The sequence below is a fragment of the Diadema antillarum genome, unplaced genomic scaffold (genome assembly GCF_040938485.1).
Source record: "Diadema antillarum isolate AM-2024a unplaced genomic scaffold, OU_Dant_1.0 seq00001622_RagTag, whole genome shotgun sequence".
In the NCBI taxonomy this organism is placed as follows: Eukaryota; Metazoa; Echinodermata; class Echinoidea; order Diadematoida; family Diadematidae; genus Diadema; species Diadema antillarum.
This window is the reverse complement of record NW_027272333.1, coordinates 273,575-299,786: the sequence shown is the minus strand read 5'-3', so window position 1 is coordinate 299,786 and position 26,212 is coordinate 273,575. Positions and strand designations below refer to the sequence as shown.

Sequence of the window (26,212 nt, the reverse complement as noted above, 5' to 3'; positions counted from 1 at the left end):
GGCACTGTAGTATAGTGGATAAGACTCTTGACTCCCAGTCGGAGGACCCGAGTTCGGTTCCCGCCCAGTGCTTACTTCCTTGGACAAGATGTTATTACCCACCATGTCCCTCTCGACCCAGGACTATAAGTGAGTACACCTTGCAATGCTGCGTGGGATAATGATGATAATGGCAGGGCCCTCTTGTAGAACAGGGAGAACACTGAGAGGCCATACCAGGATGAATAAGACCACACACATCCTCATTATCAACATCATCATTATCATCATCATCTGTATAGTATTAAATTTGTTATTCTTGTTATCATCATCATCATCATCATCATCATCTGTATAGTATTAAATTTGTTATTGTTGTTGTCATCATTATCATCATCATCATTATCTTTACCATTGATAGCCAATAATCATTCTATGAGTAAATATCTCAGATGTATAAAACAATTAATGCGTAAAAATATTATACTGCTTTTGCTGTAGCCCCACTGTATTATTCAGTGTTGTATTATACGTTTTGCTGTACATTGTGCAAAGGCAATGAAGAAAAAAATATTCTGCTAACAACTTTTGTTTATGTATGAGTATACATGTACATGTATGAGCATGTATACAATGATGATACAGAAACCAATAAATCAAATCAAATCAAATCAAATTAAAATCAAATCAAAAGACCAGGGCCCCATGTCATAAAAAGCTGATATGATAGCAGCTCTTGCTGGAATGTCAGTTGTTATAGTAATGACAAGAATCCAGCTTCCTGATTTGCTGTTGCTATGGGAAGTTGCCATCTCAGCAAGAGTTGGTATTTTAACATCTTTTATGAAATGGGGCCCTGAAGGTACCAAATACTTCACATATGCCGGTAATATACATATGTGTCTCGGACTGCCATCCGTAAGTTACTCTCAGGGATAAACATAAGTTTCGTGCCCCTAAGCTTTAAAGGGGAAATTCAGTCTAAATATGAAAGTCCGATAAAAAAGAGAAAATCTTTGGAGTTTAATGGTAAAAATGTGAATGAAATCAGATGAAAAATAAGGAAGTTATGATATTTTGAAGTTTTGCTAATTACTGCAGAACAGTTCTTGTACAGTGGACATGACTATGCAAATGAGTGAGCTAACCATGTCATAACCTCACTATTTTCTATTGATCGTGTACAAAATAAAAATGACGAAAATCATTTTTTTTTTTCATTGAAGTCTCAAACATGATGTTATTCCTGGTTGAATAACGTCAGAATAGTGATCAGTTAGATATACGAGGATTTGAGTTTCGGGCATAATTGCATTTGCATGAAAAAACTGGAAAGTTCAAAATGTTATGTACAAACTATATGGTAAGTTGAGAGGGGATGACATTTGCATATTCATATTGACCATAAAAGAACTGTTTCGCCCCAAAATAGCGAAACTTCAAAATGTCATGACTTAATTCCTTACATTTCATCTGATTTCTATCAAAATTATACCGTTGCACTCGAAATATTTTACTCTTTTTTATCAAACTAAATTATATTTGGACTGGATTTCCCCTGTAATTCACGTGTCACGGTTCTGCATACTGTAGAACATCGCACATCACACACACACACACACACACACACACACACACACACACACACACACACACACACACAACTCTCGCTCTGGAAAGACAAGTACCTTCAGCACAGGCTGAAAAGGGTCGGTGGGCACACTAGTGGTGCTGGAAAGCCAAAGTGTTAGAGAAATCCGTAGATAGGAACTAAACAATGTATACATTAAAAACAAAAACAAAACCCGGCATCACGGAGAACATCTACAGTTCATGGACATTCTACGTGTATAATGTCAAAGACCAATGGATATGCGCATGCGCCTTAAAAGCCACAATAGTTGTCATTTAATCTACTCTGAAACAATCGACTTGAGGTACTGGTGGGGTTTTTTGTGTGTCTTGCTTTGTTTTCCCTTTTTAATCCCTGTTTATTGTTCCATTGTTCTGTAAAAACAATGTCTCCACAGAGCCACTTAAAACTATGGAGTAGCCATCTGATAGGCCTGCGGTGTCGTTTTCATTTCCGGTTTGGACAACTTGATTTTAATGAAGTCTTTCTATAAGATTCTACATCGAAAAGACAAGGCAAGACAAAACGGAACTTGGTAACGATGCTTATGGCTCGTCAGATGATTTCACTTTTTGATAGCTCCGCCGAGAAATTCACTGTTAGAACAATGGAACTATGAACCAGCAAGGTCATTCTATGTTGTTAAGATGAGTGGCCGTCCGTCTATACCTCCTCCAGGAGAAAAAAAGAAAGAAAGAAACCTACGGACAATAGACACATACATCTTGGTCCATAAAATATGCACATACAATTTTAATAAATCATATTCATATGACAGCTCTACATGTTACTTCAGCTTTGAGAAGTATGGTCAGGTTTTAAAAATGAAATAATACAAGATAGTGACAACATCACAATGATAAAAAAAAAGCTTTATTCGACTGTCTGTCCCTTTTTTGTACGTATCTTTGTTACGTATATCTGTAAAATATGCATCTGTTTATCTGTCTATCCATTTATCTTTTACCAATCAATTTATCTTTCCTTCTTTACATCTATATATATGTACTCATCCATCTACTTATCTATCTGGATCTATCTATCTGTCTATCTATCTATCTATCTATCTATCTATCTATCCCTAGCTGGGGAGGCGCAGAACAGCATTTTTGCCTATAAGTGCGTCGCAGCATTAACGTCGTAGACCTATCAAAAGCTTCTTTTTTTTCCAAAAAAAAAAATGTGTGTGTAATCAAAGAGACGTAGACCTTTTCTCTTTTTTCCAGATGATTATGATTGCCAAATTAAGTTTTTATTCACAATTATGGAAATCAATACCTCCGTGCGACTGGGAAAGAGAAATAAAAAGTAATGATGATTTGAAGAAAATACGTTAATTTGATCATGTTGATCAGGCTAACTGACCCGCCGTTTGAATTACCATGCAAGCAAACAAAAAAAAAAAAAACCACGCACAATATTGTCCCCTTGTCAACTTAGCGAGCATAGCAGCATACAGCGAGGTGAGACAGATCCACATTCGGTAAGGTCCCACCGTTCCCCAGCGCAAGAAGCTAGTTTCGTGTTGGTCACTAGAGCGGAATTTAAAACCTCCGTAACTACGCCACGAGACCCGACAATAGGCTGAAACCATCTTTTAAGTTTCATTAACTATGATGATATGTCTTCGGTTACAATTTACGATTTCTCACATGTTTATTATCACAATTATAGAGCCACAGAGAGTCAATGGAAAGTAATTTCTGATGAATAGATAATTGTCAAACGAAACTACAGATCGCTCTGATATTTGTCACGCGGTAGCGCTGTAGTCCTCTTTTCGGGTGGTGTTAATTACCGAGAAGTGCGCATGAAAAAATAATTGTTATGGTTAGGAGGATTAACAAATAAGATATATGTCTAAAAGATACATGTCTAGGATTGGCGGACTCGTTGTATTTTATTTTAAATGTGTATCTACTGTATCGAAATTAAAGTGATAAGCCTAAGTATATAATAATGATGATATCAATATCAAATTTGTGTTGGATTTACTTTATGTGGCAACCGCAGAAGCAGCTGAATATCTCTGAGCAAGTTGATACATTGGACAAACGGTTATAAGTCACATCAGAGGGAATGCAATACGAGGATAACGTGCTTTGTCCACAGGGGCCAGCAGCGGCTGCCAGAGGGTCAAATCGGTGACGTCAAAATTCGAGAGGGCGTGGCCCACTAAAATCCACCGCGATGCCTCTACTATATACTGAGTCTAGTTCTCTGTCACGATGATGAATGATTTTCTAACCTTTCATGTGTTAAATCGGCCACGAACTATGTATATTTCTGAAAGTGGCCATAGCTATGCAGAAAAAATGAAATGAAATGAAATGACATGACATGACATGAAATGAAATGAAATGAAATGAAATGAAATGAAATGAAATGACTTGAAATTACATGAAATGAAATAAAAACATCAGAGGGAATGCAATACGAGGATAACGTGCTTTGTGTGAATAACATTGAGTTCATAGACTGATCTGCGAACGGAGACTTCATCTAATAGAAAAGTCCAGTCACCTGTTGTCAAAACTACGAGAAGTTTCCCCTCTTTGCCTACCTCATTTTAGTTCTTCCTTTGCACTCTCTGACTCCTCAAATGAAATGTTAAAGGGATGGTTGAGACCTTACTTCAGGTTTCTAACTTTTTTGGATAAGATATCAAGAAGCATCTTATGTAATATAAACGAGCATGTAATTCCAAGAAAAATTCGGTGTTTATTTGATGAAAATTGGTTTTGAAATGGCTGAGATATCCACAACAACCCAAATAAAAGGTGGGACTCACCTTTTATTTGCTTTACTTTGTTTGTGGATGTCTCAGCCGTTCAAAAAACAGATTTTTAACCAAATGAAATTTGAATTTCATTTAGAATGGTACGCTCAGTACAATTCTATAAGTGGTTTCTTTCTATCTCGCATAAAGTTTAAAGCCCAATCCTTATCTCCACCAATACTATACCATCCCTTTAAGGTATTGGAATGACATCCCCTTAAGATTTATGAAGTTACGAGTACACAACTACTTTGTATAAACTTTCACATAAAAGAAAAGCAATACCGCCAGCCCCTACATAGTTAAGTTATGCTCTGACAAACCTCCACTGAAGTTTTCTACCACATATCATATCACATACCACATTCATACCGATATCAAGATCTATGGGTCATTATATTTTCATCAAGCGTTTTGTCAGATACTTTTTTTTCTGACAATTTGCCCTTAGCCAACCAGATGCACGGATATCCGTCCCTAATAACAGTTTGTAGGGTAAAATATCTAATAAAACGCTTGATGAAATCTCCTGACATGCCTGATCTCTACACTGCGCTTTCTCCACTGATGACTTTTGTTGCAATGGCGCGCCACTATAGATGTGATTCGATAAAAAGGAACATGTCAACTTTTTATCATAATAACAAAAATATTACGCTACAAGATACCAGATCATTTCGGAAAATCAGGAGGAGATTATAGACAGACGGTCATAGAAAACGCAAAGAGTAGTTTGATTCCTCAAAAGGAGCAAATGATGATTCATATGCTATGCTTTTGGCAGATGGATGATGTGACGTGAAGAGGTATGTGTGATGTACGAGTATGTGCTCATTTTTATAGCATCTACTTTTTCGTGCTTCACTAAGCACTATGGCCCGAATTCACGAAGGTGGTTCAATTGAAACCATGGTTTAAACCCTTGGACAAAGACCGCAGTTGTTGTTTTTTTTTAATGGGGCGCCAAGTGTCGCATGGGCTATTTCGTTACGAAATCAGTCATTTCGTCGACGAAATGAGCACTTCGTTACCGAAATGATCATTTCGTGGACATAATGTTAACATTTCCCAGAAATATAACCTGTTGAATCATAGAGTTATGTTTGCAGAAAGTTTATGGATAGAAATTAACATAGAGCGCAAAATTGTAGTGGGCATTATCTATCGTAAACCAAATACAGATCTGGACCAATTCCAGAATAGCTTGTTGAGTGTTCTTGACAATTTGTCAGTTGACAAGTCGAATGTCATATTAGTTGGTGACTTCAATGTGAATTTAATACCAACAAGTTTAGATGGTAAAACTGTCGAATTATTGACCTCCCTGGAGAGCATAGGTTTACATCAAATAATCGCATCTCCCACCAGAGTGACTAGGGACAGCTCTACTCTTATTGATCACATATATACCAACATCTCTCAATTCAGAATGCACTCAGGGATCATAGAAAGTGATTTAAGCGATCATTTTCCTGTGTTTGTCGTTTTTGAACATTTTTCCAGTGAAAGCAAGAAAAGCCCAACTAAAAGGACTACACGGTCATATAGAAACTATGATGCTGCTTCATTCTGTGAGGATTTGGGCAAAGTAGAATGGAGTAAAGTTTATAGATGTAGTAATGTTAACATTGCTTACTTTACATTTTATCAATTTCTGAAAGACATATGTGACAAGCATGCGCCGATTCAAAATGTTTTTATAGGCAAAAAGAGAAACTCCCCTAGAAAACCATGGGTGACTTCAGCAATCTTAAAATCTATCAACAAAAAACATAAGTTATATAAGGCATGCAAGGCACTAAACTTTGAAGGAATTCATACCGCAAAGTATAAAAGATACAGAAATACTCTTGGAACTGTTTTGAAAAATGCAAAGAGAATGTATTACAGTAATTTATTTCATGAGCATAAGAATGATACTAGCAAAACCTGGAAAACCGTCAATGAATTACTAAATGGCGGAAATAGAGGTAAAAAGAATACTGAAGTGGATAAATTGGTAACAAATACTGATGGAGTAGAAAGGATTATCACAACAGAAAAAGATATAGCTGAGACCTTCAATGACTTTTTCGTGAACATTGGCCCAAAGTTAGCAGAAGTGATTCCAGCAGAGAGTGGAAATCATATGGAATATCTCTCATTGAGAAATGAAAAATCATTATTTTGGGCACCAGTTACACCTGGGGAAATCTGCAATGCGTTTGCTAAAGGACTCAGCGCATCTAATTTCTGAGCCACTGGCTTATATCTTCAATTTGTCACTCGAAAATGGAGTTTTCCCAGATGCTCTGAAAATAGCAAAAGTTACTCCAATTTACAAGAAAGGTTCTAGGGAAGACCCGGGCAATTACAGACCAATTTCAGTATTGCCAGTAATTGCTAAGATTTTTGAAAAAATTGTCAACAAGCGGTTGGTGGATTTTTTGGACACACACAGTATTTTATACAAACATCAATACGGTTTCCGTAAAAAATACAGTACTAAGCTCTCTGTAATCAACCTTGTGAATTCACTTCTAACGTCTATCGATAAAGGTAAACACATTATTGGTGTATTTATTGATTTCCAAAAGGCCTTCGACACAATAAACCACAAGATCCTCTTAAGCAAGTTGAGTTTTTATGGCATTCGCGGCAAACCTTTACAATGGTTTCAGAGTTATCTTGCTAATCGATCACAAGTAATATGTTACAAGGAAACAGTCAGTAGTCCGAATACCTTCAAGTGTGGTGTACCACAAGGATCAGTTCTCGGGCCAACGCTCTTCTTAATATATATAAACGACCTACCAAATTCAACTTCATTTTTTAATTTTAGACTATTTGCTGACGATTCAAATATATTTCATACATTCAATGTTGGCCAGAGGGAAGTTGACATGGGGATTATCAATCTGCATTTAGGGAAAATTCAAGACTGGTGCAATTCTAATAAAGTGACAATTAATTTGAAAAAGACAAATTATATTATTATAAAAAGTAACAAATGGGAAGTTACAGTAAAAGGAACAATGAAACTATCAGATAATGTCATTAGTAGAGTGAATGAGGCATCTTTTGTTGGAATATGCATTGATAGTCATTTGACTTGGAAAAGTCACATACAAGCTGTAAATAAATGTGTAAGACGGAAGGTTGGTATTCTGTTTAAATTACGACACTGTGTCCCCCAACATACACTTATTCTACTTTACAAATCCTTTATCCAATCCAACATAACATATGGAATTGAAGTATGGGGGAGTACATGCAAATCTTATCTAAACTGCCTTCGTCTTAGTCAGAAAATGGCCATGCGAGCTATCAATTTCAGTCCACTCAGAACACCTTCAGATCCCCTATTTCAAAAACTGGGAGTAATGGATGTATTTGAACTGCATAGACTTTACATCTGTACATTTATATTTGATTTATCAAAGGGAAATATGCCACATGATCTAGTAGAATATTGTCAAAACATCCAACATTCTTATTCAACAACGGGTAAAAAAAGAAGGCTTACTTTATCTACCAAAATGCAAAACTATGTATGGCCAACTCTCACTTTATTATATAGGAGTGAAATTGTGGAATGCTTTGCCAAAAAAAAAAAATTAAGGAGTATTAATACCAGTTATTAATACCAATTTTCCGAAGTAATTTAGCAAAACACATTAAATCTGTATAGACAATGGTACTACAAATTAATAATGTTATAACAGTATTTTTAAATGTATTTCAATAGTTCATTATGTAATACGTGTTTAAAAGGACCAACACCCACTAGCACCTGTGCTACCTCTTGGTTCTTTTAGCAACCTCATTGTGTACAACATTGCCATATTGTAGCTCTTTTTTTTTTTTAGATTAATAGTTTCAGATTACATAATCATTTATAATTTTATATTATAGATTATATTCAATATGTTTTGTTTAGATCGTTTAGACTGTTACATGTAGTATGTATTGATATTGATGCATAAACATGTATTCAAACTTTCCTGTACATATGTTGTTGTTATAAATAAACTCAAACTCAAACTCAAACTCAAATCGACGAAATGATTGATTTCGTAACGAAATAGGCCATGCGACACTTGGCACCCCATTAAAATCTGGGTCTTGTCCAAGGTTTAAGCCATGGTTTCAATTCTACCATCTTCGTGAATTCGGGCCTAAGTGAGCAAATCGTATTTAAAATGAAGCAAACAAGGTCAGCGCTCATGAGAGAATCAAGAGGTATAAGAGAGCAGGGCAACATTTCATAAAAAATGTTAGGATGGCAACTCTTGCCGGAATGGCAACTTCCAATAGCAGCAACCAATCAGGAAGCTGGATTCTTGTTGTTACCATGACAATGGCCATTCCAGCAGGAGCTGCTATCGTATCATCTTTTTATGAAATGGGTCCCAGAACTCACGCTTGCCGTGGATGTCGATCACCATCCTATCCTGCCCCATCGCATTGCTGGCCACACACCACCGACTGCCGAAGTCTCGGCCGGCGACCATGGCGTCGAAGGTCAACGTGGCGACCACCGTCTGCTTGTATTTGTCGTCCAGCACCCTGGTGAGCGACGTGACGCCCCACGTGATCGGTTGGCTGTCTGCGGTCAGCCAGCTGATATCCGGTTCCGGGTAACCCTCGGCGGTACAGGTGAGGGTGAGTTGTTGACCTTCGTTCACGGTGATCGTCTGCTTCTTTCCCGTGACCACGGTTGGCGCGTCTGGTGACGTCATAGAATATAATGATATGATGATGATAATAATAATAATACGAATAATAGTAGTAATAATAATAATGATAATAATAATAGTAATGAAAGCAATAATAGTAGTAGTAGTAATAATAATAATATAGGTTTTCCCGGTCAATTTCATACTTTTGTCATTCAAGTTCCTATTCCGAGCATTCGATTTCACGCATTCTACGCTCGCAGCACTGAATCAGCAATCAAATTCAAAATCCGGTCATTCGAATTCACTATCCGATCATTCAAATTCACTATCGGAGCATTCAAATTCACTATCGGAGCATTCAAATTCACTATCGGAACATTCAAATTCACTATCGGAGCATTCAAATTTAAGAGAGGAGCACGCATTTCATCAATAAGCATTCAAATTCATGTCAAGCTGGCAACGGAATCTCGTCGGTCATTCAAATTCGTGAATAGGCAACCATGTTCCAAATAACTGCATTCAATTTAAAAGAAGTCATGAATTTAGTTAGTTTGGGGCCGTGTATGCATGTGTTTCTCACGCTGGCTTTGAATATATTGGGATTTATGATGATTATTTATTTTGCAGTAGAGGTCCACCTAATAATTGACAATTCTGAACTCGCGCTTAGCAAATAGGAATATACAGGCACATGTCCCTGGGATTGGACATAAAATGGAGGTCCCACGTGTAAAAGAGTCACAACTCATGCACGTAAAAGATCCTACTTCATTTATTCATCGCAAAGAGCAAAACATCTAACTGGACCCCATATGGAAGACCAGCTTTTGCAGCTGAATATTGGTTATCCAGTCATCTTCTTTGATAGAAAATGAAACAAACAAACAAAAATTAGGCACTGTATAGGCCTACAGACGAGCATAATACGGAGGGTTGGTTGACACTTTCGAGGAAAAAAAAAACACGATTTCGACTATTTTGGAACTAATACATGAGCATTTTATACGTGTTGTTTGTTGTGTATTGCTGTCTTATTGATTTAATTTTGCGGGACTATGTGAGATCATTGTGTGTCAGTTTGTCTTAAATTGATGAATTGTCCTCATGTGGTTGGTGTTGGGGCGTTGCAGTATCATCAAGAAATATGATTACTAGTCGTTGTGTTGTTTGGATGCACTGCTGATTGGACATTGCAATTTGAAATTGATTGAGATGAATAACAAAGAATACATGAACAGAGAAAAATGTAGAACATGTAAACAATCCTAATTACACTATATGCAAGCATTCATTGGTTGTGTTGGCCCTTTTTCCTTTCTTAAAAGTCTCCTCCATTTTCCTCGTTAAATTGATTGCACGAAGTAGGAACTTGATCGCCTAAAAATGAATTTGAACGCTTCAAGCAAGCTCATTGGGACTATCACGTGACTATCGCATGAATTTGAATGCACGAGTAGGAAAGTCGGTGCTCGCATTTTGAAATTGAATGCCCAATCGTGAATTTGATTTCACGAAAACGAAAAAGAACGCTCATAAATGAAACTGATCGCTCGGATTCTGAATTTGAATGCCCCAATATTTTCGCGTGCGTGCGCTGCGTGAATTTGAATGCACATTAATGAACTTGAGTGACAAAAGTATGAAATTGACCGGGAAAACCTATAGTAATAATAGTAGTAGTTATAATACTAATAATAATAATGACATTTATTATTACAATTATCATTATTATTATTATTATTGTTATTACAGTAATAATAATACCAATAGTAGTAATTATATGGTCTTTTTATCCAGGATGAACCCTACTGCCACTGCTCTACCAAAGTGTCCTGCAATTAGGCCTATTACTACGCTATAGCTTTACCAGGTGCCCATTTATACAACTGGATCGAAAGGGACATGGTGGGTAAAACTATTCTGTCTCTAAGGACGTAAGCACTGGAAGGGATTCAAACTCGGGTCCTCCGATTGAAAGCCGAGAGTCTAATCAAACATGTCACAGTGCAGACCCCTAACAAATGAGTACAATGTGCCACTTAATCATTATTTGACATTTCAGTTTACAGAAAGAGCCTTGAAGTTGTCCCAGTTAATGTAATGGTGAAACAGTTTACGACTGGAAACTCTACATGGGCAACTCCCGTTATAACAAAGTCCAAAGGACCTGCGTTTTTCTTTCGTTATATCGACATTTCATTATAGCTGAACAGTTAAGCACATAAAGATTTAGGGATGATTTTTTAAATTTTTACTTCGTTGTAAGGAGAATTTCGTTATAATGGGAAAACACTGCAGGTCTACTAGTGTTCAGCACTGCCTTTAAGAACCGACTCTTCAAAATTCTATTGACATGCGAACTTAACTTGCAATAAGAGTTACTAATGAGCGGGGTGTAATTATGTGCTTACACTGGACTAAGATTTCCAGGTCCGTGTGAGTCGACAAGCCGACACCATTGGCGGCGGTACACCTGTACCTTCCGGCATGCCGACGAGAGAGGGCGGTAAACTCAAGAACAGACTCGCCAGCGCGCAGCGCCGACTGCGCAAGAATTTCGTGGACATGTCCGACCTTTGACCACCGGATGAAATCCTCTGGCTTCGGGTTTCCGTCTGCCCAGCAGTGTACGCGCACATTGGTCATACCTTCGTTAAAGGTCAATTGGGACATGTTGCTTGCAACGACCGGCGTTGATGGTGGATCTGGAAAGTTGGAACATAACGATAGAAAAGTGGTGCCGGTGGATTTAAGGCTATAATCAATGTGAACACAAGAATGGAACGCCGGATTTTTGCCCCATCTACCAATCATTGTCAATTATAAATATATGAAACATGAATGAGAAATTAAAAACGAAGCTGAGAAGAAGGGGTTATCAAAAGAATGCAGAAAGGGTAAAAAGACAGCAACAAATACTTGAACACTTACGTAGAAGTAGAGAAATATTTCACAGAAAGACAAAAATGGTACAAGAAGGCTGTCAAGGTCATTCTTAGAATTTGAGGAAGAAGTAGAATGTGAAGTAGATAAAAAAATATATTTCATTTCGTTCAATTTTGTATTCGCCAAAAAGGAGGTACATCAAACTATGATAGAAAATACCATGCATCATATGTGATACTTTTACTGACCGTAGAGTGAACGAATGGTCAATGAAACAGAAACGGAGGAGGACCAAAGGTAAACAGTTGACTCCCGTTATAATGAAGTCCTCGGGACCGGCAGTTTTCTTTCGTAATATCAAAATTTCGTTACAACCGAACAAATAAGCAATAAAGATGCATAGAGTAGATCATGTGGCGACCTGAATTTTTACTTTGTTGTAACCAGAATTTCGTCATAACTGTGTTCGATATACCGGGAGTGCACTGTATATTATTAAAGGAAATGATGATGGGAATAATCTGAAAACTGGCTGGATAATGTTTTATATTTGCAGGTCCCAATGTATACTTGGTGTTTCGAAATTTATGGAAACAGACAAGCATTAACCAAATTGATGTAATAGTATGAGATTGCGTCCGTACACTGGACATCAATGACGCAGGGCTCAGCGCAGACTTGCGGGCAGACGGATTTCGCCTGCACGCAGCATGTGACCTGCGAACCGTGATCGTCGACCAGGGGCACGAAGTCGTAAGAAATCGTCAGGGGCTCTGTGCCTCGACGGATATCCGATCCGGCTCGGTTTGCCTGTACGGGCGTCCCATCTTTGGCCATCAGCAGGGAAGGTATCCGGTCCGGAGATTTGACCTCTGCACTGCAAGACAACCCTGCGGGTGCGCCGGCTCGAACAGGATCGCACGGGGACATCATTACAGACCTTGAGCAAAAGTCTGCAATGGAAAAGGAACAGGAAGTGTGCAATAAGACATGCACCCATGTAAATATTACACGTAACAAGTGTGTGAGTGTATGTGTGTGTAAGTATGTTTTATAAAATGGGTTCAAGAATGTAGCCAATTGGAAGCGCTGAAATGAGTCACGTGTGCTTGTATTAATTTCTCACTAACATCCACGGCCGACGTCACAATGTTTGCTCTAGCAGTGCGCACTCAATCAGTTGTTACAAGTGCGTCGCGCGCGCTACTATACGCGCTGTCAAGCCTGTAAGCAACTTCTAGTTCGGGCTGCCGGCCGGCCTTTCTTGTGTGCATAACATGTGTGGCGTACATATACTCTTATACGTACAGTACTTATATGTGCGGGATTTCCGAGTGCGACGTGCGTAAATGTTTGGGACGAACATCTTCGGACATCTTGGGGTGGTATTCTGAAATCCTTCCTAGGAAGAAATTTCTTCCTAAGTCAGGATTTTTTCCTAAGTGGTATTCTGAAAATCTTCCTAAGTTTCTTCCTAAGTAGACTTAGGAAGAAACTTTAGGAAGGGGGAGGGAATATGCAAATTTCTGACTTAGGAAGAAGTTGGTATTCTAGAATGCACTTTTTTCGTCTACCAATACCAATTTTGTCTCTCCTAGGCACTTCCTAAGTTTCTGACTTTAATAGGAAGAAACTTAGGAAGAAACTTAGGAAGATTTTCAGAATACCACCCTTGATCCACAAAGGTACGTGAAAAATGCTGTTAGTTTTCGACCCATTTTATAAAACAAATGTTGCTCAGGATTATTTCGTGGCGTTAGCGGAGGTGCAGCTCACTCTCGGGTATTTACAATGTAGTGCAACATGCACTCAGATTCGCCTCGTGCATGTTTCACAATTGTAAATACCCTCGAGTACGCTCCATACATCTCCATTAACGCATTCTTTCCTGTGCATCATTGGTATAGCATCATAATCATCATCATTATTATTATTATTATTATCATTATCATTATTCATAATCATTTATTTTTGTCAATTATAATATCATCATTGTTATTATCATCATCATTACTATTAGGGGTATATCTTTATTTCTATCATTATTCATCCTAGCCCGAGGCTGAATTACAAATGATTTTTTCAAAATTAATATGTATGAAGTATTATATGAATATCAAAAGGTAAATTTACACAGTACAGATAACATTATTAACAAGCTTAGAAATATACAGAACAAATACAATTCAATATTGCGACAATAAAAATTAAATAATTGTTATCAATTCAGTTTTTACAGGATAAACGGGGTAGAAATAATAAAAATATCTTCCAACGAATGCTGGATGCTAATTTTGATAAACATATAATGCGAAACCTGTTAACAATACAAACTATATTGCGCCATTTTTTTTTTCATTCAACTACATTGTATCTTATTTTATTTCATTTTATTTCATATCATTTTACATCATTAGATTTTATTCAAAAAAATCATTACTTCTTTTTTTTGTACGTATTATTCAAGTTTGAGTGGAATTTCCTTTTTGGGGTCAAAGCACACAAGATTTGCTTTGTATAACTCATCAGATTCAGCCTTTTTTTATTATTTCATCACTATTGTTATTATTACTATCTCATCGAAAATTGCCTATTCTATCGGATTTTTAAGAATTGTTTGTGGTGTCCCACAAGAATCCTTATAAAGACCCCGCCTCTTATTATTTACATCACTGACATAAGTAATTCCACTGACGCATGTTCTTACATCTTATATGCAGATGACACAAACATCCTCTGCTCTTATCATGGTTTATTCTCATTTTGTGATACAGTAAATCATAATTTAATTGAAATAAATAAGTGGTTGAATGCAAATTGACTCTCTGTTAAAGGGATCGTATAGTTTTGGTTGAGACCTAACTTCAAGTTTCTAACATTTTTGGTGAAATAATGAGAAACCTCTTATGAAATGTGAAAAAGCATGTAATTCCAAGAGGAATTTAACTTTTATTTGATGAAAATAGGTTTTGAAATAGCTGAGATATCCAAACAGAGCAATCCTAATAAAAGGTGGGACCCACCTTTTATTACCATCGCTTTGTTTTACATTGTTTTTAGATGTCTCAGCCATTCTAAAACCAATTTTCATCAAATAAACTTTGAATTCCTCTTATAATGGTTTGCTCTGTATCATTTCATAAGTGGTTTCTTGGTATCTCACAAGAAGTTAAAAAACCCAGTCCTCATCTCTACCAATACTGTATCATCCCTTTGATATTGATAAATGTAATTATATGTTATTTAGTAATATGCTGATCTGACGAAATTCAGTCAATCAATCAAATTCAATGTAACAACATTTCTTGGAATGAATCTCGATTATATAGACTATCATCAGATCATGGAAGTATCCTAACTTATATTTGAAGTTCAAAGGAGAATTTCTAGTTTCACATAATTTTATTGCCGAGTTGCGTTTTACAAATATCATTATTTTACGCTTACTATCGTTCTTCCATTAAATTCGTACTGTAGCATCGTATGGGCAGACACATCTACTTCAAATATAAAACATTATAGCTATACAAAATAAATTCAGTCGAATAATTTCAAGAGCGCAGCCAGGATCAGAGCGTGTTAAACCACTTTATTCAAGTGCTATTAGGAATTGAAACTTCTCAATGTGACTGAGCTCATGCAGTACCAAGTGGGTATCTTATTATCAATAGGTCAATGGTCTTCTTGCCGAGTCATTTCTATAATCTGTTTTCATTAACCGAATGTGCTCTAGAAGCAATAACTACTACAGGACCTAAATTTTGGAATGATTTGGATAGAGAAATGATCCAATCTCAGTCTCTTAATTCATTTAAGCATAAACTTAAACTAGTTTTTCTGAATTCTTACTTATAGCTATTTTTTCAGTCCTCCTCGACATTCTCTGTTCACACTTCGTATTTCTGTCATTGTATCTATCATGTGTCTCGTTCGCGATCTCTTCTATCTCCTGGACCTTCTTTGTGCATATTTTGTATTTCTGCCATTGTACACTGTATCTGACTTGTACCTCACTCGGGTGATCACGCAACTCTCCAGAAGTTTTGTGCCGCGGACATTGTGATCTTTGTCTTCTCTTTGTCTTTTTTGTATTCTTCGACGTTTATATTTCCCCAATTTAGTAATTGTCATTCCTTTCAATTGTAAATATCAAGTAAGAATTAATTTCATATCAGCATCTGGGAATCTACACCCTACAAGCATTCCTTCTATGTAGATTCCTCATATTTCACACGTTTAATTGTCTTAAATGCTGTATTTGACAATATTCACCGATGCATTTTTTTTTTTGGTTATGTTTATGGTTCATTTGTTGAAATGTTGAATATGGACCAATAACAACAAACAAACAAAAACTAAACCAACAAATTATACTCACTCTTATTGTCAGTACAGTGCCCGTTCTCTATTCTTTACACCTGCACATACCACATCACATCACGCTTTCATATCAACGTTGTCTTAGATTGACCTACCCCAAAAATCTTGAAAGAGTTGACACCCCTCATAAAAGCTGCCAGTTCGCTTAACAACTTCAAAACTAGACAAGTGCTAGATTAAAGAATCATCTCATCTTGTAAGATTGTTTAATCATACGATACTATTTTTATGACAACGCGTATGACGTTCTGAATGAATGTCTTTTTTTTTTCTTGCTGTCACTCTATCGGCCTATATATAGCTGCATGTATCGCTTTATGATGGCTGTTCCTAATTTTCCTCTCTTAGACTAGTGTCTCGTATACAGCTCGTGAGCCTGTATGATCTAAGCTGATGTCGAGCTCGTGGGCTTGTCAACTTACAAGCTCGTGGGCTGTATGACTCCTAAGCTGAATAAATGATGGACTGTATGGCTCGTGGGCAGAAATCTCGTGGGCTGACTCGTGTGCTGTACGATTCGTGGCTTATGACGTACATTCGCCATTAACACACAGTGAATATGAAACACTCTCCATAAAAAATGTTCTCAATATAAGTTTTCATTGCTGTTGGCTACAGTTTGATATTGACTTTGAAATGTTATCGTGCATCAACAACTTACAGGAGAATTCCAGTACAGTTATGATATATTCTGAAAAAAACATTAAAGTCACATCAGCTAAGATTTGATTAAACTTGGGTAAAAATAAGAGAGGTTATGAGATTGATAAATCTTGCTAATTTATGCAGTTGATATGAATATTCCAGAGCGTGATCTGATGATGTCACCGCACAATTATCTTTTATCCATCGTGTGCAGAAAACTTACGAAGTCTCACAGGTTTTTCTTCAGTAAATGTGTTAAACACAATTTTCTCCTGGGTGATTACCTTCGAAATTGATTAAGCAGATATATTAGGATTTGATACTGATGTATAATTGCCTCTGAGCCAAAAAAAAAATGAAAATTCAATATTTTGTATCAAAAATATTTGGAAATTATGATGTGATGACATCATCAACAAGTCACTCATTTGTATTTCGCATTAATGGTTCAAGAAGTGTATTGTGAGAATTAACCATAATTCCATAATTTCCTTAATTTCTATCCGATTTCGATCAGCTTTCACTGTTGGAATTATGAAATCTTTTCTTTCTATTTAGACTATACTTTAAAAAAAAAGATTTCACGGGTGAAAGGTCATAGAAATACGGGGGTTTTTTTCTGTGTTTTTTTTTTCTCTTCTTCTTCAAGGACCCGGCTTGGTGAAGGTTTCTATTGCACGTTATACCCCATCTGAATCTTCCTTTGATTTCCGGTCATAACAGGCGCTCGTTGTTGCTCCTCAGCCACGTGAGAGTAATTTTAGCAAAACGTTCTAGTCTGAGAAGCTCAACTATAATAAATCTTATACCCTAATGGTATCGCTTCCTTTCAAAATAGATTTGGAGCACTTCGATTGATATCCTTTCCTCGAGAAGTATGTTTGTTCCTCATCCTATCGGATGACTTGTATAGAGAGTCTTGATCCAACTTTCGATCAGCACTGGCGCGCAAAATAAGTCTTAAGATTTACATTTTGTACTTAAAGAGAAATCATTTTCCTCGTTATCTGATGTAGCACAAGACATCACATGAGACGCTATCGGAGTACGTACTCCGTAAAGTAATTGACACTGAAAATAAACAAAATATATCCATTTTCGTTACATGTCCACGGCTTATAGGCAGCATCACATCCCCTAAATGGTTCCAGCTTCAGGCGATACTGGAAGGATTAAGCGTAATAAGGAGTAAACCCTCCTTCTATACTCAAACTGCAGAAGCTGCAGGTTAACCAATCCCCTGCGTGATTTTGAACCCCCTTCATGACTACTGTTGACTTTGTGCAGGCACCAACCGGTTCCCGTGGGATACGGGTTAACGGTCCTGTTTACTTTTGGGAGCAGTGATTTAAGAATGTTCATATTATCACATTTGATGCATATGTGTGGTCAGATGTATGACAAAACATCCTACCATATAAAATGTTTGCAATAAGGCCTAAAATATAAGGGGATATTAGTATTTTTCTCAATAAACCATAACTGTAGACGGTATAGTCTAAAAACATTTTTATTACAACTATTGTTCACATTTTGTATATTTGTTAAAATCTGTCATACTGGTTCAATCTATTACATTGGTTGTTTCTATCCTAACTCACATTTTAAAACTATATTGAAGTACTAATGCTGGGTTTTTGTTTTATGTGCAAATGGTAAATCATGCTTTTTTAAAGTAATAACTGATTTTGACCCGGGAGCACCAACAGGGTAACGAACAATCCTGGACTGTGCATTATCATGAAATGGGCTTTAAATAGAATCCCTGCAATCTGATTGATCAAGATTATCATACATTGACTTTTAGTCCAGTCAAAATACGACAAAAAGTGGGTTAACCCACAACTAATTGCAACAGAAACGATTCCACTTGCATTTGACCCGGAAGAGCTATTAAAATAATGTATTAAAAGTTCCCTAAAATTCGAGTGGTGGATCAGTGTCTAATTTGCATAAATTCAAAATGGCCGCCATACAACCTGTTTATGCCTATATCTCGGGATACGTAACCAATAGAAAGTAAATTCCGGTTTCTAAACCTATGTTTTTTAGGTCAAGGAATACAATTATGTTATCTGTAGCAACTTTCAAGCATCCCTTTATATAGTTTTGCATATATTTGCATATAATTATATGCAAAATGGCCGCCATATTGCCTGTGCAAGCCCATATCTTCGTATACCATTAATGAAGTACACTCAGGAATAAGTCGCTACATATCTGGAATAAAACACACAAAAAAAATATATTCTGGTGTCTAAACCTATGTTTTTTTTAGGTCAGGGAATATAATTATGATATTAGCAGTAACTTTCAAGCTTCCCTTTATACATTTTTTGCATATATTTGCATTTAATAAATGCAAAATTGCCGCCATAATTCCTCTACAGGCTTATATCTCTATCTGTAAAAGGTACCCAGTGGTGGTGTCTATGGTCTTAATTTTACTGCTGAAAGTCACTGTTGTAGAAAACGTTCCAATCAGGAATAATTACCTATATTTCACTAAAAATTTGCATATATTTATACATAAATCTATTCAAATTAAGAGTAGCTTATATCCATAAGCTACTCTACAAAATTTTCATGAGTTTGGACATTTGTTTAGAGAATGTTCTTGTCATATCAGGGTACCATGTCACTCACTCACTTTCTGAATAAAAGACCCAGGGGTCCAGCCCTCACTGAGTATCTCAAGTTCACCTTCCATCCATTCTTACAGACTTTTACTTGGGAGAGAGGAAATTGGAAGACTTTGGGAACCTCTAGGGCCATATCTACAAGCCTTTAGGGACCTCCATGGTCCAGGGAGGCATGATGTTCATATATTCATGACACTAGCAATAAATGCACCTACAGTAATAAGTTTGTTGAAAATTTGACCATATATGTTTTCAAAAAGAGGATCAAAAATCAAAAGTGGCCCCCAATAATTTGGTCCCAGCCCCAAGGCGTCCGCACCTATAAGTAATATTTAAGGTGCCTTTGGGCATCCTGTGGCCTGGGGTGGAGGGGGGGGGGGTTGGAGTATATATATATATATAATAGATGACGAAGTATGGTGGTAATGCATTTCAGTTCAACAGTGCTATTTATTCAGACCAAATTTTCGACGGATACATTCGTCTTCCTCAGGATCGACAATGACAATTGTGAAGGAAGACGAATGTTTTCGTCGAAAATTTGGTCTGAATAAATAACACTGTTGCACTGAAATGCATTACCACCCTAATTCGTCATCTTTTCCGTACTGGTACCAACACATGGATTACAAGTATCATATATATATATATATATATATATATATATATATATACATATATACAATGTGTAATATTTCGAAAACAAGTTAAACTGCGAAAGTAAACTTAAATCTATATGCAATCTCCAAGATATTCAACTTTGTAAATTATACCTAGATCTGTTACACTTGGTTCTACTTTTGTGTGTGTGTGCGTGTATGTGCGTGTGAGGGTGTATGTGTGTGAGGGGAGTTTTTTTTTTTTATAATAGATTCCTTAATTTCGGGGTTCTGGGACCTTTTGGACATGGTGTCTATTTGAACACCTTGAAAGTCTATCATCCTTGGGATGCTACTTGCCTAGTTTGTTGAAAATCTGTCATTACATGGGTTTTTTAAAGAGAACCTGGAAATGGTTTTTGAAAATGTATGCATGACCGACGACCGGACAGTAGAATATAAATGATGGCTATTTGCAATATTAGCTTGAACCTTTTTTGCTGTCTTGAACCTTTGGTTAAGATGAGTTTAAAATCTAATGGATCAAAGTCACTTGATTTCAAGAAAACTTTCTTTCGTTTCCTGTACATTATTTTCATTTTCTAGCTTGTGATAATACAGATACTAAGGTATGTAATGTGATCTCTCAAAATAGAGATCAATGATAAAAGTGAAAAACGAGTATAGCTTACACTCACAGTGTTTTATGTGTTTACCACAAATTCTGGACTAGGATGGTGTGAAATTGCAGTTGATTAATTTAAAGCAAACAGGATCTCGGCTCCATTTCATACTGAAGCGTGGTAAGTCTCAAGTTTGTTGCACACTGTGTCGATGTCTTTCGAGAATGCTTCTTATTCCTAGTCACCAATTAGAACAGCATAATCTCACTCCTCACATATTTTAGAAATACAACATTACAAGTGTCTGATATATGGCCCGCATCTGACACTGGTATGGGTTGTGTGCAGTCAAATCTGCTTGCCCTGCAACTATACACTGCCAGTTGCTAACATCCTGTCTTGCAGTTGCATCAGACTTTCTTCAGGAGTTCCTTAATAGCTGCAGCTTTGTCTGTAGTGATCAGAACATATTTGATTTTTTGATTAAACATCTTCCTCAAATCGTCCCAATTCCAATGATTGTATGTCATTTCCCTTCCACTGTTTAACTTGAAGAAAAGCTGCTACCGAGGTGGAGGGAGGGACCTTTTGGAAGGGTTAGGAACAGAAAATGATGTTATGTATTTTCTTTTTTATCTGACTTAAGACTGCTTTTTCACCAGCAAAATTGAATTCAGCCTTCATGCTGCTCGCATTTCTAAAAAACAACAACTGTGTGTTGGTGAAAATGTTATTAGTGCGAAGCCTCAATGCAATAGGAAACATTTCTTTTAATAAAGCTGCAGATACAACACGAAAAATGGTAAAAGTAAGACTTACAAGAATTTATATGTGTTGTATGAGCTTGAAGCCAATGAGAAGGATGCTGTTTGTATTGATCGACTGATGAATCCAGAGTACTAGTAATAGAACTGTTAAAGGGACATTCCAGACGATTTTCATAATTTCACATCATGTAGTACATAAATCGACAACTCCATGTATAGATTTGTGGAATTTATTGTGGTTCTTGATCAGAGAAACAATACTTTGAAAGACCTTAAATAAATTACACTGAACAAGGATGATGACATTGGAGGTTCACATATTTCAGAAATGTAGCAGTGTAATTCCATTACAATACCACTTGCTTGCGAGTTCACCTGTGTATAATCTATGCATGCCTTCTTCTTTTGTTCTGCTTCCTTGAGCCCCAATTAAAGCATTCTTACGGTGACTCTGCCATGTCATCATCCTTGTTCATTTCAATTTGTTCTAAATTTTGAAAATATTCTTATTCTTCAACCCAGTTATCATATAAATTCTGAAACTCTGTCCTCTGTATAACTAATAGTTATTCAAATGTAAAAATCTGAAAGTCATCCGGAGGTCTCCTTTAAGGCATTTCCTTTTTTTTTTCTTTTTCTTTGTATCTGGCTGTAAATCACAATGTTTTACATTTTCAGTGAGTCACTGGGTGAAACCGTGCAAGAATATGACAAAATCCACTTCCATACAAATTATCACGGTCATATGTTGCTCATTGATAAACATGCCTTTACCAAAAGTTTTGCAACGAAGGACACAAGTATCAACTAAACATGGATGTAAATCATCGCAGGTAAGAAAAAAGATGTTTGAAAAAATCACGGCATACAAGATTCCTCATTAGCATCGGGACTGCCGTGGCAAATTTTTTGACAGTTCGAAAATCTGACACGGTATCCACGACAATCACGGCCTGTCACGTTTGCCTATTCCTTCTCTTGTTTCATGGTCATCCCGTTTACATGGATGTAAATCATCGCAGGTAAGAAAAAAGATGTTTGAAAAAAACCCTGCTGAATGATTTAAGACCAATTTTTGTGTACCGTAAGCACACTTTGAAAGCTATATGAGATATGTCCAAACTCATGAAACTTTTGTAGAGTAGCTTATGGATAATCATGAACTTGATGATATGCCCCCCCCCCCCTTTGGCAAAAAAAAAAAGAGAGAGAAGAAATAAAGAATTGCAACATAGACACAAGTAATAAACATGAGGGCAAATTACAAAACATAATACATTAAATATCATGCAATCATGAAATATTTTAACGATTCCTACTACATAATTTCAGACTTTGATATTTGTGTACCTATTGAGCACACTTTGGAAGATAAGTTGAATTTACAGTTAAATAAAGGTATGTTCTATTCGATGCTACTTACAGCTGTTTTCTGTTTTGAGGCTGTATCTCAAGAAAATGTGAGTACAATGTAATACAATACTTTTGATAAATGCAAGAATATACACACTAGGAGTAGGATAATCATCAAGGTTTTAAATGGTATTATAACAATTTTCCCTTGATATCTTGCACGGATGAGACATTACAGTACAATTAACGTTCTGCAGCTTGTATTCGTATATCTGAAATCATATTCACGGTAGTAATTTGAATATATTTATGTATAAATATATGCAAATTTTTAGTGAAATATAGGTAACTATTCCTGAGTGGAACGTATTCTACATCAGTGATTCTCAGCAGTAAAATTATGACCACAGACACCATCACTAGGTACCTTTTACAGATAGAAATATAAGCCTGTAGTGGCACTACGGCGGTCATTTTGCATTTAATTGAATGCAAATATATGCAAAAACTGTATAAAGGGAAGTTTGAAAGTTACTGCTTATATCATAATTGTATTCCCTGACCTAAAAAACAGCTATAGCTTTAGACACCAGAATCTATTTTCTGCGGGTTTTATGTCCAGATATATAGCGACTTATTCCTGAGTGTACTACATTAATGATATACGAAGATACGGGCTTGCGCAGGAAATATGGCGGCCATTTTGCATGTAATTATATGCAAATATATGCAAAAACTATATAAAAGGATGTTTGAAAGTTGCTATACATAACATAATTGTATTCCTTGACCTAAAAAACATAGGATTAGACACCGGAATTTACTTTCTGTGGGTTATATATCCCCAGATATAGGCATAAATAGGTTGTATGGCGGCCATTTTGAATTTATGCAAATTAGACACTGATCCACCACTCGAATTTTAGGGAACTTTTAATATGTTATTTTGATAGCTCTTCCGGGTCAAATGCAAGTGGAATCGTTTCTGTTGCAATTAGTTGTGGGTCATTTCATATTTTGACTGGACTATTTTTACTGATCCACACTGAGCCAGGCATCCGATGAAAATAAAAATCTGAACGCATGGCCACATACATCCGCTAAAATCTCAGCGCATGTCTAAGCCTTAGTGCTGTATGTGTATTTCACGAATTATGCACTTGGGCAGAGGCCTATTTCGCGGACTCGTGAGAATGGGATGCTCTCGTTTAACTTTGGAAACAGTCTAAAACCTAGTCGCTGCGTTCGTGGATGTAAACAGCTCGATTCACTCCGTCACGTGCATCATTTTATGCTGGTCTTGTGGACCTTTTGAGAAGACTCAGTTTTTAATCAGTCTTTAAATAACCTTTTATCGTTTATGCCCTTATAATGGGATGTCTTCCATCATGCTGTTCAGCGCATCCGACTTCGAAGTCCCAAGAAAATTCCCCCTAATCTCGACCTGTACCCACAAGCGCACCTGCGTCTTGCAGAAAGGTCAGTGTGTACAGTGGTCTCGAGGCCGAAAGTGATCGGTATTGACGTTCAACATTGAGTTTGAACCGGACCTGGTTGAGACTGAGGCTGCGTTTAAGCGTTGTTTTGTCGGCGCCTAAAGTCCCCTACAAATATCAGTAAATGACTGATCTGTATTCATTACATATACAAAAAAGTGCATTACTTCGATGATTCATTACACTTATCGACATGGTCATTTCTATCCTTCGGGATCATAGGTTTCGACTACACGAATAATAATAATGATAATAATACATTACATTCGTAATGCGCTTAATACAATGTTTCTAAGCGCACAGGGAAAAGATGAAAGGAAAGATGAGGAAAAACAGACAGGTCAAAACACAAGTAAGAATAACATGACATAAATCAATGTGTACCAGTAATTAAACACAAACAATAATTAACTTACACTCAGCACATTAACCTAGGGAAGGAATCAATATGGGAAAATGATGAGTAATGAATATTAAGATGTTTTAGGAACAAAAATTGTACCAGGGCTTTCATTTTGTTCAATCAGTATAATGGCACTGGTCTGAGGGCATTGGTGTAAATGAATCACAAACTGTGTAACTTAGATTGGTTTTCTGTTTATGCATCTGGCGATGCAATCATTGATGTTTACAAAAAAAAAAATGTAATATATTTATTCATTTGTTGGATAAGTACTTGTCACGATGGAAAACAGATTTATTTCAGGTTAAAAAAATATGTATGGAAACCACACTGGACTCCCAAAATTTGGAAATTGGGCGTATATCACAAAAACAAAACTACTTGTATGAAAGATATTTCTTTTAAAAAAATCCTTCGAGTGAAATGAAATTTAGTAAGGAAAAGAAACAAAGATTTTTTTTTCTTGCCACTTTTATTCATTTTTTTGTTGTTGTGATAAACTGAACCACAATCATAGAACGTTCAAAGGTTCAATGTTTGTCATAAATCATATTCTCAGAAGATGCTTAGAAACAAACAAAACAAAACTTCAAACTAAATTACACTGGAACATTTTGTTATTATAAGAAGTGTATGATAGTCAAATTAACATGATCAACGCTCATAATGAAGTCAGATTTTATGCTAAGAATATTTTTTCAACTGCCTTAGAAAAAATGACTCCTATATACGAAAACATCGTGATATTTAGTATGAACATAGCGTTCTATCTCTATGGATTGTTAGCATCCGCACACGTAACAATTTTCAATTATTCAAAATTGATTCGTCTTATTCACATAGATTTCTATGCCTCAGGTTTCCCATTGTTTGGAATTTTATACAAATTAGGATTATGTTCAGCATGCTCAGACGTCATCATGTTCATGATATTCGTATCCTTGTGGTTGAATACCTTAATGTTCTATTTTGCTCAAATACGGATTATGTTATCTTCTAATCATCTCGCTGAAGCGTGTGATGTGATATGTCTTCTGTTTTTCGTGTGATATTGTAAGTTATTATAATTCTCGCTATCGCCAATGACGTAAAAAGTACCCGGATGTTGATTTAAGCGTCATTTACGGTGCATTATGGGATAGTCCGGTAGCAAAGTCACTTCCGTTCGTACGCGCGTGATACGTGACTAATGCTATTTACACACACAACCGACTGTATTCTACGTGTACTTCCGGTTTTCTCGACTTGAATTACAGCTTTAATATGATTTGAAATTTCTCCATTCTTAAGAAATTGCTGTTAATACGACTATTGGTTGTTGCTGCGAAGCTGCCATGTGTTGTTCGCACGACAATAAATGAAA

General features: G+C 36.5%; 1 protein-coding gene across 1 annotated transcript in view; it reads right to left on the bottom strand.

Annotated features, from left to right (window-relative positions):
• Nucleotides 1-26,212, bottom strand: part of LOC139711195 (cell adhesion molecule DSCAM-like) — a 35,391-nt gene that overhangs the window by 5,862 nt on the left and 3,317 nt on the right. The window contains exons 3-5 of the mRNA XM_071623109.1: nt 12,586-12,894; nt 11,467-11,760; nt 8,794-9,099 (exon numbers count right to left, since the gene is read on the bottom strand). Coding sequence (XP_071479210.1) covers nt 8,794-9,099; nt 11,467-11,760; nt 12,586-12,894 — 909 coding nt within the window. The remainder of the gene's footprint in view (nt 1-8,793; nt 9,100-11,466; nt 11,761-12,585; nt 12,895-26,212) is intronic.